Source organism: Perna viridis, chromosome 2, assembly GCF_037379345.1.
Source record: "Perna viridis isolate PV_CMFRI_1.1 ecotype Kerala chromosome 2, ASM3737934v1, whole genome shotgun sequence".
Lineage (NCBI taxonomy): Eukaryota > Metazoa > Mollusca > Bivalvia > Mytilida > Mytilidae > Perna > Perna viridis.
In genome coordinates this window covers 37,598,305-37,617,503 of record NC_142446.1, presented here as the reverse complement: position 1 = coordinate 37,617,503, position 19,199 = coordinate 37,598,305, and the positions used below count along the sequence as shown (strand labels likewise).

Genomic DNA, 19,199 nt, shown 5'->3' with positions numbered 1-19,199 from the left:
TTTGGCAACAATTTTTCATGTAAATTTAATATCGTTCACAGAGGAAGAAACAGTCCGAACCACGATGACAGGCAGCTGTTTTATTCTTGAAAGACAGAAAAACTAAAGTAATATATTTTGTAAAGAATTTTATTACGATTATTTAGTAATAATGGAAATAACTGATAAAAACTAATTAAAGAGTAAAGGGGCCAAGATTCTTGCGGAAATCAAACGAATACAATCCAGGGACAAAGGTCAGACATGGAAAACAGACACACACAATAAGTAACATAAAATAACAAAAATAATACATACAAAGTAACAAAAGTAAATGGAGAACTCGGACTCCACTAAAACTAGAAGCATGGACCAGTGTCCCGATAGGGTAAGCATCCTTGTTTTTTAGAAACACCTGCCGAGTTGCTCATAAAAATTCAAAAAAAGTCAGGGTAGAGGAAAGAGGAAAGGGGAACTGTGACACATTGAACAAATCGGTTCTCATGGTGCAGATGGATACACCGTAACGATCCACGAGTTCATGATGACGACCATAAAAATTATATAGTGATGACATCAATCTTGTAGCAACAGCATCCCCGAAACTAGGATGTTTAATGATAATATGTCATCTATATAGCAGAAACGGAGATGAAAAGATCTACTGAACGATGTTCCTTCTTTTGGATCAGATCGGCGAATAAGTCAGCCTCATTAGAGTGAACGAATAGGTCAGTTAGTAGAGGAGCACAATTTGTCCCCATTGGAACGCCGACAGTTTGTTGATAAACACGTCCACCACATCTGACAAACATGTTGTCGATAAAAAATTCAAGCATTTTGAAAATATCTCCTTCGGTATATTTGGAGGAAGATTTGGAATCGTTTTTTTTTAAGTATGATGAATCTCTACCAAGAACTACATATTTGTACATAGGTGTGCCGACTTATTTTAGTAACAACGATATATAATGTTTTTGAGTCGGTATTTAAACTGAGTATGTATATGTATCAACGCTATTGTTTTCTGATAATAATTTTGAATTAAAGGTTTCCAGAAGATCTTTCGAATTATTCAGGATCCACATTTAATACATACCACTACGGGAGTAACAAGTGTTGTAGGACTTGAGACCCTCTTTGACAGCTGTGAGTATAGAAGTTAAAGGTTTTGAAAGAGGTTTGTTAGTACAATTTGCAGATCCAGCAATGTAGCGTTGGTTGTATGGATTCTTGTGGAGTTTAAGAATCTAGCACATAGACGGTAGATCACAATCATCGTCTTTGGTAGAGAGACCAAAGGAGGATAGCACAGATTTATGGTTTTCCACTATCTCTTCTTTGGACAGTGGTAACAGTATAGGTCTTATTACTGTTATTATTTTTTTACGTCAACCTCTGATGATAAACATTGGATGTAATACATTTTGCAGACAAAAACGATGTTGTTTTGGGCTTTTTCTGCTGGTACGACAACATACTAGGCATGTATAGTAGACAATGTTTATGCTACATCGGGGTATATGAAAACTGATGTAGCATTGACGCTCATCGACTTCTCAAAACTGTCATAGGTTGTAAAAATAAAGACCTCACAGCCTTTATCAACTCTGACAGCAAATCAATGTCATCTTGTTCTCGTTTTGTCCATTTTCTTTCACGGCATCCATAACTTTGAAATTATAATTACACGGTACTTGGAACCTTTAGAAAGGACCTTATGGAGAGATTCGTTTTCGATTATGTATGAATCTCCGTGACCGAAAAGACCATATTTTAATGAAGATTTTTTGCAAGAAAAGTCAGGTGGTTTAGCCTGGAAGTCCTAAATAGTCTCCAATAGCCTTTTGAAATTGAAAATTTTGGATGTAATAGGTGAAGTACATGAAATGATAAGTATTGATTTGTCTTTGAAGTACCGGGGACTTTTGTTCGTTACAATTTTGTGATGGAGGATGTCATCCAAATTCATTGCATCTGTACCTTTGTCGCCAAAAAGGTTGTGCAAGTAATGATCGTTTTTCTTCATCCTGACCTTTAACACAAACTGGTTTAAAGAGTTTGTGGAAACGAATATCCAAAAATGATGGCCAAAAGTATATACTAATGAGGTAGGTTCAGAAACAGGAGTGTCAAGACTTGTTTTGTAAAGGTAGTGTGGAGTGTAATAGAGTGAGAGGTATAAAATCGAGTTAAATTCGAATGTGATGAAGTCCAAGAAGTTTTTGTATGAAAGGAAGAAAACCAACTATGGAGACATCATGCATCTTAGGTGATGTATAGTGGCGATGACCATGACTCCTTATCCGTCTTGGATTTTTGTCGAATAAATTCATCAAATTTATGTTATTGTTATACTGGCCTGAAAGGTTTCCTATACTTTGATGTTGTCATTGCACCCGTAAGGTATTGAAGTACCTAGTCTGCGTATCCAGTACTCCTGTCTTTCTCTACGAAAGCTTTTACTTAGGACAGGACTGTTCGTTGGATGGTATATATTGTTTTTAAAAATACGAACTTTTATAGAGAGGATTGAAAGATCCTGTTGATTGAAATGTTGATAAACTGTCGGGAATTTGTTGGTATTAATTCCCGAACAATGATACATTCGCTTGTTTAATTGTTCTTGTGTTTCACCGACATGTACAAGACCGCTTAAGTTGCATTCTAATCCGTAGATTAAGTTCGTTGATTTGCAACTTAAATCATCATGGCTTCTTGTGTGAAAGATTTTGTTCGTAAGGGTACTAGTGAAGATTGAGTCGATTATTAGAATGTTGCTTGTTTTGCAATTGTTAATTCCACATTTTGAAATAGAGGAATTCATCTATATGATGCTTGTTTTTTGCGGTACATCCACGTTTGAAATGAAAACTTAGGTCTCACTAACCACTTCTAACATTTCCATTACTTTACATGTTAAAAAAGTAATTTTCAAAGTCTCACTGTGAATTCCCAGGACAAATGACATCTTAAAGCTGCATACCGTTGCGAAGCTTGGAAAATAAGGCTTCCAAAATCATTATGCTAATGGTACGATCATAGTAGAAATTCTTCACAAAATTTACTTGAATAAATAATACTGAAAATCCACATTTTTACCTGTTCTGCTAACTGACAGCATGGAGGCAAATTACTCACACATGTAAACAATATTCATACACTTTTGTCGTTAATTACATATATGATTTTAAAGTACACATTCTCAGCTTTATTTTGACTACTTTTAATCATAATACACACAAATAATGCACTTACAATGCATATGTCTAGGTTCAGTGTGTTTTTGGTACTACATAGGGGGGTGGCCATTTGACCCGGAAGTGGTTAGTGAGACCTTAGTTAAAAATGAAGCCAAAATATGTTATGTCTGTAAAAATCAGCGAAACACTTATTTCATTTCATTTTTTTGTTACAGGAAATATTGGCCACCTGCTTCGAGAAATTTAATATTCAAACTATTCATTTGAGTTTGTCGAATTATATGGACAATATGTCCGGATAAATTAAACTACCAATTGACCTCCTAATTTTCATAGACTGGTTACCGATCGCAATATTCAGTACGTTACACATAATATATATATTATCAAAATATATCCCTTGACAGTGTATGGCTAGTAGCTAATACCTGGAACGTAGTCCCGGGAACCAGGATAGGTTGCATAGAAACGATACTTTGTGACGTTCTTTTGATACGCAAATACTGTAACAGATGATGATCAATCTTTTTTTCTAGGATTACCCATCTTTGAACTTAAATATACCAATGTGTCTTGAATTAGCTAAAATGTTCAGTAAATTACTTAACCACACACTTGTATAAACAGTTATTTCCCTTAAAAATAGATTGACAGCTAAGAAAACTCGTCAAATTACTCAAATTACCAATTTTTGATATAATTGTTATAGCATATGTCAAACAATTAAAGAAACTGTCAACACTAAAATATAAACAAATTAACTTTAAATGTCTATATTCCAAGAGCTACAACATCTATCTATGACTAGTACAAAAAGTTCAGGAAATATCATTTGGCACACAAGAATAAAACAAGTAACAGTGTAACTTCAATAACATTTGTTTGTGGCATATGTTACATTGAATGTTTCAAATTGCCTCTTTTATCAACCATCGGTCATAAATTGCCATCAAACCTAGCATATTTTGGGCATATGTACAGACTAAGGTTAATGAAAAATATGATGAGAAATGATATGTTTTATCTATTTTTGTAGGACAGAAAAATATTGCTATTTATAATCTTTATATAAATGACCGACGACAACAATAAGTACAAAAAGCGCTTTATGGAATTTAATTTTGTAAAATTCATTTATGTTTCAGCACTTTGAGCTATTAAGTGATGTATTTAATTTTGATTGTCTACCGCGACATTTATGGTACCTGTAATTATGTTTATCGTTTTCATCACGTCTTTGAAAGTGATTATAACCAGTGTGATCAATAAAACAATCACAACCTTGTTGACTTTCCATTTGATCACTTGTTGAACTGTCATCAAATTTACTATCGTTACTATGTTCTGATGTTTTACTTTTCGCATCTTCATTTTGTGTTCCTGAAAAATCTTCGATAAATAGATCTTCCTTGCATTGTACTTTGTTTGAAGTTGGAATATTTGGACTGTTTTGACCACAGAGTGACCATACGATATAGAATGCAACTGTAGCAAGAAGCCCAGTCATCATTCCAACCGCACCACTTTCAATCATGTAGGATTTCTTCACAGGGTGTTTTGGTAATGTTATACGACAGGAACATTCAGTGTACTCTAGATCTCTGCAAGTCTGGAAATAAATGAAATAACAAATTGAATAGAAATTATTTTTGTGTTTAAATGCAACTATATGATATATTTTTTTTAAATATTCATCAGTAGTTAGACCAACCGTATAAAACAAAACCTTAGAACTGCTTTTCTTCTGAATCATGTTGAAATCAACCACGAACGATGAATGTAGTTATATTATACAAGAGGTTCGTTATATTGTCAAGAAACACATGTAACAAATAAAATTACAATCTTTATTTTTTTTCATGAGTTCCTTTGAGAATTAAGCACACAAAAACCCCAAATTATTCATTCGATAATTCCTCTGGTTAAAGCCCCTTTTAGATCTAATTTAGTAACATTTAGAAGGAGAATGTTAATGAAATCTTGAAGCATGAATTTACCTCAGTCCTGTTGATATCTCTAAATTCACATACATCACCATTCCATGTATCCGGACAAGAACAGGTGAAACCTCCTAAATGGTTTTCACATTGACCGCCGTGTAAACATGGGAACGACGCACAATGATTCATCCCTACATGTACAAACGTTTTTTCAAAATTTTTATAAATGTGATTTATTAATTATTTTTTTTTATCAATCAGAAACTTTAAACTTCGTTTTGACAAAGTATGTACTGACATAGATGTAGGTTTTGACTGTCTTAATTTAAAAAAAATCTTCATTGATGGTTTAAAAGCACCATTTTTAATTAACTAGTATACATACAAGGTGCAGACAATTTTTCATCGGAGAAAAAAACTGCTTTTTTGACTGGTTACAACAGGTTGATACCGTTTACATTAAAGCCATGTATGTCATTGACCAATGTTACAATCCTATATTGACATTTTAACCGTCTTGAAATATTATTAATCGCAAAATTCTGCAAGACTTACACACAATGTTGAATTCACATTTAAAGGTATTGAACAAATCACTTACATGTTTCACAGTATACACCCGCAGAATCGTTAGTACATTGACAAGAAAATTCATCTACAAGATCGATGCATGTACCATTATTCCTGCAAGGGTTACTAGCACATTCGTCGATATCTGTAATGACAATAATAATTTGCTGAAATAAAATGATCGGCTCATTTACAAAACAATATCTTTTTTAAAGCAACTACAATCTAATCAACGCAAAAGAAAAAGAAATAAACTGCACTTTCAAAATTCAAAATTAAAATAAAATCATTTACTCAAGTCACTTTTATAGTCAATAAAATCAATCAAATGTATACTTTATTTTATGCTGATCGATTATACTTATGTATTCAGGCTGTATCAACATTTACTTCAGTAGACAATCATCGATTTCCTGGTCTTTCCTTACACATATATTTGTATTGAATCAAGGACATGCGTGAACTGAACTTCTTTCATCACGGGTATTTTGCAGTCTTACCTATTTGACATTGTAGTCCTGTATATCCTGGCTGACATGCACATGACCAGGATGCAACTTTATCGACACATGTGCCGTTGTTCATACATGGATCACTAGCACATTCATCTATATCTAAAACACAAAACAATCATTGTAACATTTAAAACTAAGTCTATTTATATCTTTGACATGGTAAATGTTTCACTTATAGTATTTAATTTCATAATCTAGATATCTTTCAGGACTGTATCCGTTAGCATGTGTTTTACCTTTTAAACTTATAAAATTTCTTTTAACATATTCCTGTTATAGGGGAAAACATACCTATTTCACAATGGGTGCTGGTATATCCAGCTGCACAGTGACATACATATCCGTTGACAAGATCTTGACATGTGGCATCATTTCTACATGGATTGCTAGCGCACTCGTTGATATCTAAAACCATAATTAATACATAATATGAAAACAAACATTACATGTATATAATTAAATACATATAATGTAAAAATAAAATACATGATTTTAAAGGAACGTTATTTGTAAATATGACACACCCGTTATTACCGTTTGGATACTTCATACAACGTATCGGTTAGGTATTGTAAATTTTACACTAATTCCGTGACAATGAATATGATAGATATCATCACTTGTATCTTTTTTGTTTATTTCTGTTTTAAACTGTGCATAACAAAGAAAGAACAGTTTAAAATACCTGTTTGGCAGTTAAGACCAGTATAGCCATCTTTACAGTGACATCTATATTCATTGATCAGGTCCAGACAGTCCCCACCGTGTTGACATGGGTTAGATGTACATTCATTTATGTCTGAAGTTACATGTATAACATGTATATGATATGCACTAAATACGTTTACAATAAATTGTCAATACATGTTTGAGTTGAAATGTTATATCACTAGAAATAATCTGAATGTTAAATATTTTCGATGGTTTTTACTTGTATATTATTATTTCATCTTGAAGTTGACGCAACTTAACCACAAAATTCAAGACTGTTTTTTTTTTAATCCGTGGCTTGGATTTACATATTTTTAAAAATGCTGCCCTATTGTGTTGAAATATACTGGAAGTAATGAACCGTGATGAAAGTGGGAGTTTTAGCGTGCTATAAAACCTGGTTTAACCCCTGTGTCATTTAAAAATGCCTGGACCAAGTCAAGGCTATTGTGGTCGTTTCCGAATTTCCGATTTTTACCCTGATATTGTAATTTGATAAACGGACTTCCCATTTGACATTTCCTTTTGAGTACTGCCTATATTTTATCAGTTTTGTTAATTTTGTTATTAGTCTTATACATAAACCCACTAGATAGTAAACCATAGAACAAATATACACTATCCCGTCTTCTTGTAAAGTTCAAGTGGTTTATCTAATTGAAATGATGTAATTAGTCCTTATCAAAAACATCGTCAAAATCAGTCAGCACATTAAATTTTATATCAAAGTTGCTTTAAAGCAATATGACTCAACATTACTTTGCAACTATACGAGAATATTTTATTCAGGGCTAGTATCATCAAGATTTCATCCACATTTCGAATAAACAGAATGCCAAAACATTACCTGTCTGACAATTCTTTCCAGTGTAACCAGGAAGACATGCACAAACGTAATCTTCTGACAATCCTACTCGATCACAAGTTCCAAGATTGACACATGGATTGCTCTCACAGGGATCAACGTCTGAAATAAAAATTAACTTAATAAAAATTAATAGAAAGCCAAACAAAAACAAAAATCAATATCAAAACAAAATAAAAAACGCACACACTGCACATTATGTTCACATTATCTCAATTATACGATTTGACCTTTCAGATGTGAGGTTTTTTCATCTATACAAAGAGTGGCATAATAGCATTTCCTCAATTTTTAGCACAGACGACCTTGTAGATGTGCTTTTATTTCACGAGCATGCCCTTTTAGCCTCTATGATCATCAGATTAATTTCAATACTACGAATATTTTTAATATTCAACATATGACACTATCATACATACCCCATGCTACCACTGCTATACATCTGCTGTCACTAAGTTTTCTGTTTAATACAATAAAAAAACAAGATTTTTTTTTATAATACGACAGTGATGCTGGCAAATATTGTAGAATTAGGTATTTATAGTGCAACTCGAACATTTTCAGGCAGTGACTTACACCTACACAACCGAACAAGAACTCGGACGTCAACTTTTAATTAATTTACAAAATCCAGGTTTGTAATGTAGCGTCTTTCTCAAATCCTGCTATAATTCGCCAAAATATCATTTTAATCATGTTTGTATTTTGTTAAAAAGAAGTCTGGTTACATTAAATACTTCTAATTATAAGGAAACCTGTTTAGACCAATTGATATAATTATTTTCATTTTATTTTCAACACCAAGAGTAATAAAAATTTCGAACTGAACAAATCATTCATTATAAAATGATACGATACTCGCGTTTAATGTTCATGATACAAATTTAAATTGAATCACTAAAGATTCATGCTTGTCATAAAGATCAATTTAACACTCTTCGAAGTGTTGTAAAGTGTTGTAAAAGTTCATATCAAGCTAAGAGGAACAAGTTTGGTGTTTGGTATATCATTTTAGTTAGAATCCACGTCCAACTGTTGTCAACCTTTATTTAAACTTCTAAGAAGTGCACTATATGTTGATGTTAACGATATAGTAAACTAACACTTTGACAAAAATAAAAACATCCAAATTAAAATTAAATTCAATATATTTTTAGAAATCAAAGTTTGTAAAACATTAACCTGTTTGTATCTTCTGCCGAAGCACATATGATATGAGTTCCTTTATCAGCCTGTGTCGGAGTCCACGTAATGACCACTCTCCATACTTTAGATCGACCTTGGTCATCAGGTGATATCGGAGATTTACTTATTCCTGTATGTCCGGTTATATCAATTACCCTTAGACTAAGGAAGAAGTAAAAAAGAAATAAATAATGGAAAACAGTTTGACTGAAGAAAAGGATCCATGCTTTTCTGAGTAAAACACATTGATGGTAATAAGAAGACTAAGGAATCACGTTTAGTTTCTCTGATTATGTAGATAAACAATAGATAAAATAAAAGGTACAAATTTATAGATTCGTGTAATAGTGTACCGATGAAAGACCTATTGATTTGTAGTGTAATACTCATTCAGTTGAAATTGAAGATTAGGAATAAATGTTTTATTTGCTCCAATAATTCTACCTTGTGTTGGAACGAACATAAAAGCCAGTTGTAAATGTGTGACCAGCTTTCAGCAGGGTAACAGTTCCTTCTGCTAATGTAGGGGCATCAAACACTGGTTTGTCACTACAGGAACCACTCATTGTTTCTGGACGCACTAAAAACTAATGACGAAAAGTTGTTTGATAAGTATAAATCGTAAAGGAACCAATATATCCCAATTAACCGTATGCTCTAACAAAATAATGAAACGTGCATGCTCAAAAGTCTTTCGCGTATCGTTTTTGCACTTCTTTTCATTTATATCATTTACAATCGTTCATTTGAAGTAGCATAAAGGCTATATGTCTTAATGTGTCAATAAAAAAAAACATGAAGCGCGAGAAAATTTCTCCTGTTCTACTTTATCTGACAAAATGGTTTTATGTCAGTTAAGTTGTACTTTTGTACTTGAAATTTAAAAAAAAAATTCTGGAATACAGTTTTGAAAATAAGTAAACATGGATTTTTTAAAATAATATTTCGAAAAGAAAAAGACTTAAATCAATCTACCTGAAGAGGAACCTGTGATATAGGTGTCGAAGGATTATACGTTTTTCCATTAATAGTCGTTGTTTTCCTTGGGAAATCTTCTATAGTAACAGCTACAGCAAACCATCCGTTGTTTACATAACTGTTGGCTGAATTAGCTGTAAAGCTGATTCTACATCGTTCCTGAAATATAAGTTCACAATTATTACTTTTTTGGAACGCTTGATTTGTATACAATTTACTACAAAAGTAAAACAATTAAGTATACGGTTATCAAGGAATTCAAACCTGGGGTAACGAGACCTTTGACAGCCACTGATTTTTTTAACAAATGTTTATACGAATCATATTGCAAAACACCCTTTTTATTCATTTTCTTATATACTTTACGATAAAAAAAACCCTTTAATATAAAGATCTTCTTAAATTTATAACGCAATTAAAAGTTTCTGACTGCAAATCAATTAATTGATATGTTGTTAAACTCGCGTTTTTAACTTAATTTATTGTTACACATATGATCGGTTACAGGTATAGCTAAAAGTTTAAAGTTTATAGCACCAATACAGTTTCTGTGCAATTTACCCTGTCCAAATTAGCATTAGGGAAAATCAAAGCTATAGATGATGCTTCAGCTGAAGTTGCCCATCTACACCGTACATTATCGCCATCTGCATCAACTACAGGTATCTGTAGTGTCACATGACATCCATATTGGACCCTAAACATTAAGGGAGTAGAAACAAATTTTATCTCTATGCTTTAATGTGATATAAAATGTTCTGTATAACATGTTTAATTAGACAAAGAGATATATTAAGTTCTGCAAAAGTCAAAATATTGGACGCGCACTTATACATATAAAACTGTCAATATTTTTATTATTTTAATGAATTATGTAATAAAACCATCTGAAACGCTTGGAAACAATATATACTTTTCAGTATACTACATTTTTTTCATCCGAATAACCGAATAATATGAATACAAAATTTAGGGGCACATTCGAAATAATTCAAGGTACTTTTGACATTATCAAAACATGCACAAGCAAAGCAAACACATATTAGGAGGATATCCGTCAGATGTCAAAGAGACAATAAACTAATATTTTAGGATGAAATATCTATTCCATTTGTTTGTAAATTTTTCATTAAAAATCTAAATTATTCTCATTTTTTGGAGAAAGTGATGAAATGCATTATGAAGTACGAAAATATAACCACTTTCTCATATATTTGGTAATAAATGGTAATGTGTGTTCCAGATTTTGACCTTGGAAGAACTTCAATATTAAATAGTTTGACAAATCATCATCAAATAAACGCTTTTAAAATGCATCGATGATATATATAAATTTATATATTTAAATTTTGACGTCATAATAAGGGAAACGACAAAAAATATATTTATCAGTTATCGGGGTAATAATAGATAGATTACCATAAAATGTTTACCTATAAATTGCACGACTGGTAGTTTGTGGACTGCGATTAGGAGTATAAGTGTCACTCCTGTGGTGAAGGTCAACCGTTGTTTCTATCTTCCAGCTTCCACCGCCCCCTCCGTAACTTAGTGATATCCACGCAGCTCCTGTAAAGCTGTTAAAAATACATTATTAAGTCATTAGTTTTGAAAAAAAAAAATTTAAAGTACATGTATAAGCATAAATATGTATAAGCAGGTATTTCTTTTCATATCAAATATCATTTTTTTGAAACGAATATGCAAATGGTACACTTCATAAATACAGTCAGGATGCAATGCATTATTTCTGTATCACAAATTACTAAATATATCATTTCGATGTTACCGAAACGACGCCAGTGTATTTAAAACCACTCACAATACTCTAAACGGTCCCTTTGAAGGCAGATTATATTGAAAAGTTCTTTCTCCTTCTTCCCAATTTTCAACGGAATTCGATGCCGTCTGAACATACGAGCCACTGAACATTGTAGTGCTAGATCCTCCACTGATATGCATTGCTGACCATATTGACGTGCTAGCCATCCCAAGTCGCCAAGCTAGTTTGAACTTAAATTCAACCTGATTAAATAAAATGCAGTCTGTAGGAAAGTCAATTACGAAAAACCATTATTTCAAAAAAAAACAAAAAACAAAAACAAAAATGTTTGTTTTGTTCAATTTATACCATTGAAAGTTAGGAATTCTTTCAGTGAAACGTATACAAAACATTACAAACGTAAAAAAAAACCATTGTCTCTTTAAAGTTAGGAATTCTTTCAGTAAAACGTATACAAAACATTACAAACGTAAACAAAATCGGGGAGATAATGATTGCAACGAGAAACAACAGCCTCAGAATCTTGGCCAATGACAAGTACAAAAAAAAACATTATACATAGTATATATTAACAAATGCACACCAAAACTAAAAAATAAATAAAAAATCTGATTTTCTGAAAAAAAAAAATTATTTTGGCTAGGTGGAATGGAATGATAAGTGTCCTTTTTTCCTAGGACTCCTTGACATATGAAAAATTAGAAATTTCAAAAGATAGGTCATAGTGTTTGTCGTATAAATTAAATTTAGTTTTGATACTTCCTCCTTTGTAGACCTCTGATAATAGATTGAGATTTGAGGCAGATTGTTCAGTGTCTGTAGTGCCAGATTTAACAGAACATGAACAATAACAACTTTGGTAAATGGCGCATTTATTTATATACATTAAACTGGTTATTTTATTTTCATTCTTATGATTGTCATATAATAAACTAATATTTAAATTATTTCCACGATGATTTTGAACCGGACATAAAGTTATAGTAATTGAATTAGATTTACTATTATTGGGTTGAAATGATAAGCAAAAATAATTACCCGGTTTCCAGGACCAACATATCGCCAGCTTATTGTGCCACCTCTAAAATGACTAGTTTCAGCTGTATAACAAAACAAGACAATAAGTACAAGAGATAACCAACTCAACTTCATTGTCGTTGCCTGCGGTGAGACGTTTGGAATTAATACTACAAGAATAAAAAAATTGTGAGTCAATCGCTTATATTTCATGGAAGAACCAATGAAATGCGCGGTTAAAATAATCGGGAAGATTAAAATATTTAAAACTAAGATTAAGTACTAGTAAATGAAATGTATGTAAGGAAGTTGGCTGCCTGTCAATTATTGCTCATATTCTATTTTGGGACAGTCAGGTTGAAATAAGCAACAAGGAACAGAACATAAGTAGCAACCTATTTTCAACATACTCAATCAAACGTAAGATCATTATTTACTAAGCAGGTGTGTGAATATTTTGAAAAGTGAAAGACTGAAGTGTTTGTATACAACATTCAAGAAAAACGAACTATCGTTTCGAATAGGATATGAAGTCGATTGGACAATATTTGTTCATATAAGTGTCTATCCCTGAGTAAATTACCACTATTTCACGGCTACGATAACAAATCTAATAGTTTTCTTTTAAGATAGATTATACTTTGCGACCGCTATGAATTTTCGTTAACTGTTAATTTGCCATGCATTTCATTAATATGTATTAAATTTTACAATTCAAATTTTTTGTGAATTTATTTTCGCAGACGATACACATAGATAATAAGAAGATCGTCTAAAGCTAGTTGTCACCCAATGCCTGTATTTTACTAACACTAAAGATAAATCAGTGCATTACTGTTACGACAACAAACGCAATTCAAAAACCAGCGATACCAATCTAGAATAATGGGTAGAATGTATTGTCTATGCATTGTTGCTGGTGATTATTCTTTATAATGAATCATTTCTCAGCATCAACCTATCGCGAAACATTACACAAAATAAAAAAAGGTGGAGTCCATATATACATTTAAACTTATTTGATTTATTTTAAAAATATCGTGTTCATTGAAGCAATGGACGTGTATTTAATACGAAGGCACGTATTTATAACATAATGTTTATACAAATCAAAAACAAATCCTCGAAGTGTAAAATCAAAATATTTGAATTGCAAATCTACAAACATTTATGACAAAAAATATTATCATGAATACATATATATTCCATACAATTTTTATAAAATAATAATTAATATCATGAGAATGGAAATTAAACATGCGCTTTATTTTGTAGGATGCAAAAAATCCGGGGCCGTTTCGTGTGATATTGGGTAACATATCGAAGAATATTTAAGTCCACTAGCTACACAGAATTTACAGTCAATCATAAAATATTTAAGAAAGTTTACATAATTTACAGGTTTAGTTTGTGCTTTTTATCAACTCAAGATTGTTAAGTAATTAACATATCATGTTTCAAGTACCGTTATCGTCAGGTTAACGATATTTTGTTTATAACCGAAACGACCGCCGAGTTGTCGATGTGAAAATGTGTTTCCAACTTTTTGGAGATTTCCCAGTATTTCCACTGCTACCAATACTTGAAAAATTCAAGAAAACTGATATCTTGCAGAATATCATTTGTCTGACAGGAAGGCGGCCATGATCCGTGGGTCAACTAAATTTTATCAAAATATATACCAAATACTACGTTGCTTCCCTCGGCACTGAAGCGATGATCCGGGTACGTGATGCTCATTTACTTTAATTTGATACTTCGTATTAATTACTTTTGGTAATTTCATGTTCCTTGTTGTGTGTGGTGTGTGTCTTTTCCTTGTCTGGATAGTGTAAAATGTGTTCATGCTGGATTAGTTCGTACAAAACCAATGCAAAGCTGTTGAGCTGTTGAGAAAGGTTCAAGCAAAGCGCATCTAACTGACACCACCATCGCAGACATTCAAATTCACTAGGAGAAAATATCAAGAGTCGAAATGTTGATATTATGTCAGATTTTGCAAGAAGCACGCCGCGGCCTAAATGATGTATCATTTTTACGACGTGGTCGAAATACTGGATTACTAAAATAGTTTATTGAAAAAAATAGCCCTTGTTGATAAAATCAATTACTAAATTGATATGTGGAAATGATAAGTTTTGTACAATTCGGAATTTTATTTTTTCCAGGAACCACGGAAATCGAAGATATGCTTTAAGTAGGGAAAGGAGGAGAATTGTAGGGGCCAGTCATTCTACCTAAACTTATTTCTTTCAAGATCTTTCGTGTGTGAATTACGAAGGGAATACGTGGTCCAGAATAATTTGATTTGAAACCATATTCCAATCAATTTTATAAAAAAAGCAGCCTAGAGTATTATTAAAAAGGCTGTTTTGACTCTATTGACCAAAACTGGAGATTTTACCGACGTATATAATAGTGAAAAATGAATTATATGAATAATAGATTATACTTGCATACAGGCTACATGTTTAATCTACAGTTTTCCAAAGGGAATTTCTACTACACTTAATACAAGAATCTAAATCGCTCATCAAAGTTAACCTAGCCTAAAGTGTAATCCTTTGCAGCAGCAAAACTAAGTATATGCATACATTTAATAAAGAACTCCGAGCCCTTGTTGGGCATATTTCGAAAATAGACTAGATTACATTAGGCTAGCATATAATGAATCCTGATGATCATATAAGTATTTCTCTGATCGAACTTTGAATATTATCGACCACGGTTAGAATATTTTTTCTTAGAGTTATGCCGCCTTGAACGATATCATAACTTTCAGAATCTCTAAGTAAGAGTAACAAGACTACAAATTCTCCCTTTCAAGCCTCTTCTTTAATTGTAATGGACTATGTGAAGAAACCAGATAATGAAAACTAATGATTGAATCCGGATGTACAATTGTGTTCGGCTAACTACTTTAAGATTTGAGACCAACAGAATAGGGTGAGAATAAATGGTAGGCTGATTCTGTTGGTACATACCAGGAGTACTCTGCAAAAATGCGAAACACTAACAGACACATTTGGTGTTATCTGGCTTGTTTGAGAAAGAGGGGTTGAAATCTCTGAAAACGTGGCGTTTTTTTAACCATATGGGGCTGCTGAAGAGGAAGAAGCCATCCCTTCCATAGGGTTTAGGTGAGTGTCCGTCTCAGCATCTTGTCGAATCTATATAGAGTCTTCAGGTTGGACCCGGATCTATTGCGTTCTCCTATGAGTTATGTGACTTTGTGGTCTGTGATAGAGGCAGTTGAGTTGTAATAGAGTAATCAAGGGAACCAAGGTTATAGCGGTTATCAAATGGTATGAAATAAGTTATTGAAAAGTATCCAAGTACGTATCCCGGCTCTAAAAGATCGAATATTTGAATATGGAATAGTTAATCATATTTGGGCATTTGTCTCAGTAACAATCATTAGGAATGACCAAATAAAAAATTGTGACGAAATATGCCCATTCAAACACTTTAAAAGACAAAAAACGAATGAAACACACGCACGCACACACACACACGCACGCACGCACGCACGCACGCACGCACACACACACACACACACACACACACACACATGCAAACATTTCCTTTTGGTACCTTCGATGATCCTTCTATTATTGTTTTTGTATCATTACCTTCGAAAGAAAATATAATGCAGAAAAATCAAACAAAATTCTATGACAACAACTTTGATTCCAAGTCATATTTAATTTTAAAAAAAAATCAACGTTTGATAAGGATAACTGTACCAGCATTTTAGTGCATTGTCCCATGGTTAACGGTGATTTTTTATCGTTTACATTTACAGTTCCGATCACTTCTAACCTCTCTTCGATCCTGTCAGGATTCGCTGTCATAGAACAGTTCTAAACTGTCAGAAACTGTTCTGACCCGCGACACACCTTGTCATGGCCTATCGGGACTTCGGACAAGCTCTGTCATGATTTGTCATGAGTCCTGACACTGTCCTGTCAGGATCTGTTCTAAGTAGAACAGATACGTGTATTAGAAGAGTTCCTGATAAGATTCTGACAGTCATTAGCTCGAGAACACTTCTCTGACTGAATTACATACAATACATGTACGTGTTTACGAAAAAAGGCGTGGCACCCAAATCCCGATTCGAACGACGGGTAGGAAGCCTTGCTATGTTTAAACTTGATTTTTAAAAATTTTTCCCCGACTTTTATGTATGGTATGCAGAAACAACAAAAATTATTGCCTGCCGAATTTTCTACGCCCCTGACTGTAAAGAATTTGGACTGAATTCGTTTTGGTTGCAGATCTAGACACCGGTATGATACAGAATACCTATATATATTGACATTTTTAAACAGTTTATACAGAAATTTTAGATCTTTATGGAACTTTAAAGTGTTCACACTCATACAATTTGAAAGAATAGGACATTTTGAAGAATTTTGACCGAAATATATTAGTCGCAATCACCCACATGGTAGTTATATTACAAAAAATAGCATTTAGTCAATGATTTTAGGCTCTCATGGATATCAAAAGTGCTCGCACTCATACATTTTGTAAGAACAAGATTTTGTTTTTAAAGAATTTTGACTCAAACAAATGTGTCACTGCCACCCACATGATAATTATATTGATAAATTAAGCATTTCAGTCATTATTTTTAGACTCTCAAGCAAATTAAAAGTGTGCACACTCATACATTTTGCAAGATTATGATATTTTTTAAAGAATTTTGACTCAAAATACATTTTTTCCGCTTGATTACTCATTACTAATTTTCAGTTTTATATGTAATTGAATTTTATTCTATATGCTACATTGTGTATATTGACGGTCTTTTTTCCAGTTTTCACGATATGACGATATATTTGGATTTTGATGTAACTGAAGTGTTCTTTTATTTACTCTTCAGAATTTGTATATCGATATTTGTTACTTTGTTCCGATTGGTTATTTTCCAATTTTCCAATTTTTCAATATAACCAACGACTTACGTGCGACATAATTACTTTTTTCTCTTTTTTCGACTCCACCTAAAAGGAGTAGTACGACGGGTACCTTGCTAGAACCAAGACTGCCTACCTTTTTAAAACGACTGAGTTTACTACGGATTTTAGTTGACTTCGTGACAATTTACTTTTTCTTGTACTGTGTTAGTCCTTTTGTGTTGTACGATTATTTCTACTTATATCTTGTCAATTTGGTGTCCGACGTGTTCCTTTTTATTAAGGACTTCTCATTTCTTTTACTTCCTATATATAATGTGTTATGACGTGCCGCTGGAATAGGTGTCATTTCCAAGCCTGAACATATGTGAATAGGAATGGTAAAACGAATATAAATATATGATAAATCAATCAAGTTTACATTACGAAACAAATGGATAGTAAAAAAACATTCTTGTCCTATCACTTTCGAATTTGTAAAATAAATGCATGATGAATATTGTTATTATATATAGTGCATCATTGTGAAGGGAATACTCCTTATTTATATGGGATTATGTTTTTTTTCTGACAAAATATATGAAAAAGATAAATAGGATTGAGTGTTACAGCGGCACCCAACCCCCATCAAAGAAGGATTGGAATCCCCCCTCGATGAGCTTTCGACATAGCTATTCATTCAAGAATAAATAGTTCATCAAATTCGAGCAGAAATCAAAAGAAATTATTCCAAGGAAAGAGACAAGACAGGGAAGACACAAACACACAACAAAGAAATGAAATACCAAATTATCACGCACAAAGAAACAAACGTAAATAGGCAACGCTGACTACACTAAAAGCTGGGGCAATAACCAGAATCACCGGTAGGATAAGGGTCGTGTGCTTTTCTAGATACATGTGCTGTTTTGTTAATAAATGTCACGTCCGGGATAGACGAAAACGGAAAGCAAAATTAGGTAAAACACGGTAAACAAATCGGTTTTCATGGTGCATTTGGATACACAATAAAGATCCACGATTTAGAGGTGACGAACATACAATGAATTCATTCTTGTAGCAACACGACCCTTTTCCAGAGGCCTAATTGTAAGTATAGCACGGTACAAAAAGTTTGCGTAGTTATTGGAAGCTCTGGTAAAACGTATGAGCTCCATACACAGGAGCTGAAGGGATGTTTCCACCGATGAAAATAAAATGTTAATGACAATACGAAGTGAGAAATCATCGAGTTTGGTCATGGCTTTTATTTTTTCATCAACCTCTAATGTAATTAAAGATATGAGGCTGACTTCATAGTATCTACAGTGTGGGTTGATGCCATGTATAAAATCCCCGTAACTGGGGATGCTCATAAACAATAAGTCATCTATATAGCGGATACTTAGAACAAAGGATATGAATAAACGATATTCCTTCTTTTGGGTCATATCAGCTATAAACGTCGTTTATTAGCAATTTCAAAAAGTCTTAAGTAATGAATTGTACGGGGATTGTTGACAATTTCTCTATTTACAAAACAAAGAGC

General features: G+C 32.8%; 1 protein-coding gene across 1 annotated transcript; it reads right to left on the bottom strand.

Annotated features, from left to right (window-relative positions):
- Nucleotides 1-2,861: 2,861 nt before the first annotated feature.
- On the bottom strand, nt 2,862-13,301 carry LOC148624912 (uncharacterized). Its single transcript, XM_088568037.1, has 15 exons — nt 12,768-13,301; nt 11,769-11,971; nt 11,380-11,523; nt 10,508-10,643; nt 9,944-10,105; nt 9,413-9,555; nt 8,966-9,130; nt 8,203-8,243; nt 7,766-7,885; nt 6,893-7,006; nt 6,499-6,612; nt 6,193-6,306; nt 5,724-5,837; nt 5,180-5,313; nt 2,862-4,791 (listed from the first exon to the last, which is right to left on the bottom strand). Exons 1-15 carry the CDS (start codon nt 12,957-12,959, stop codon nt 4,324-4,326), a joined length of 2,364 nt encoding a protein of 787 aa, XP_088424163.1. The 5' UTR covers nt 12,960-13,301; the 3' UTR covers nt 2,862-4,323.
- Between the last annotated feature and the right edge of the window lie 5,898 nt (nt 13,302-19,199).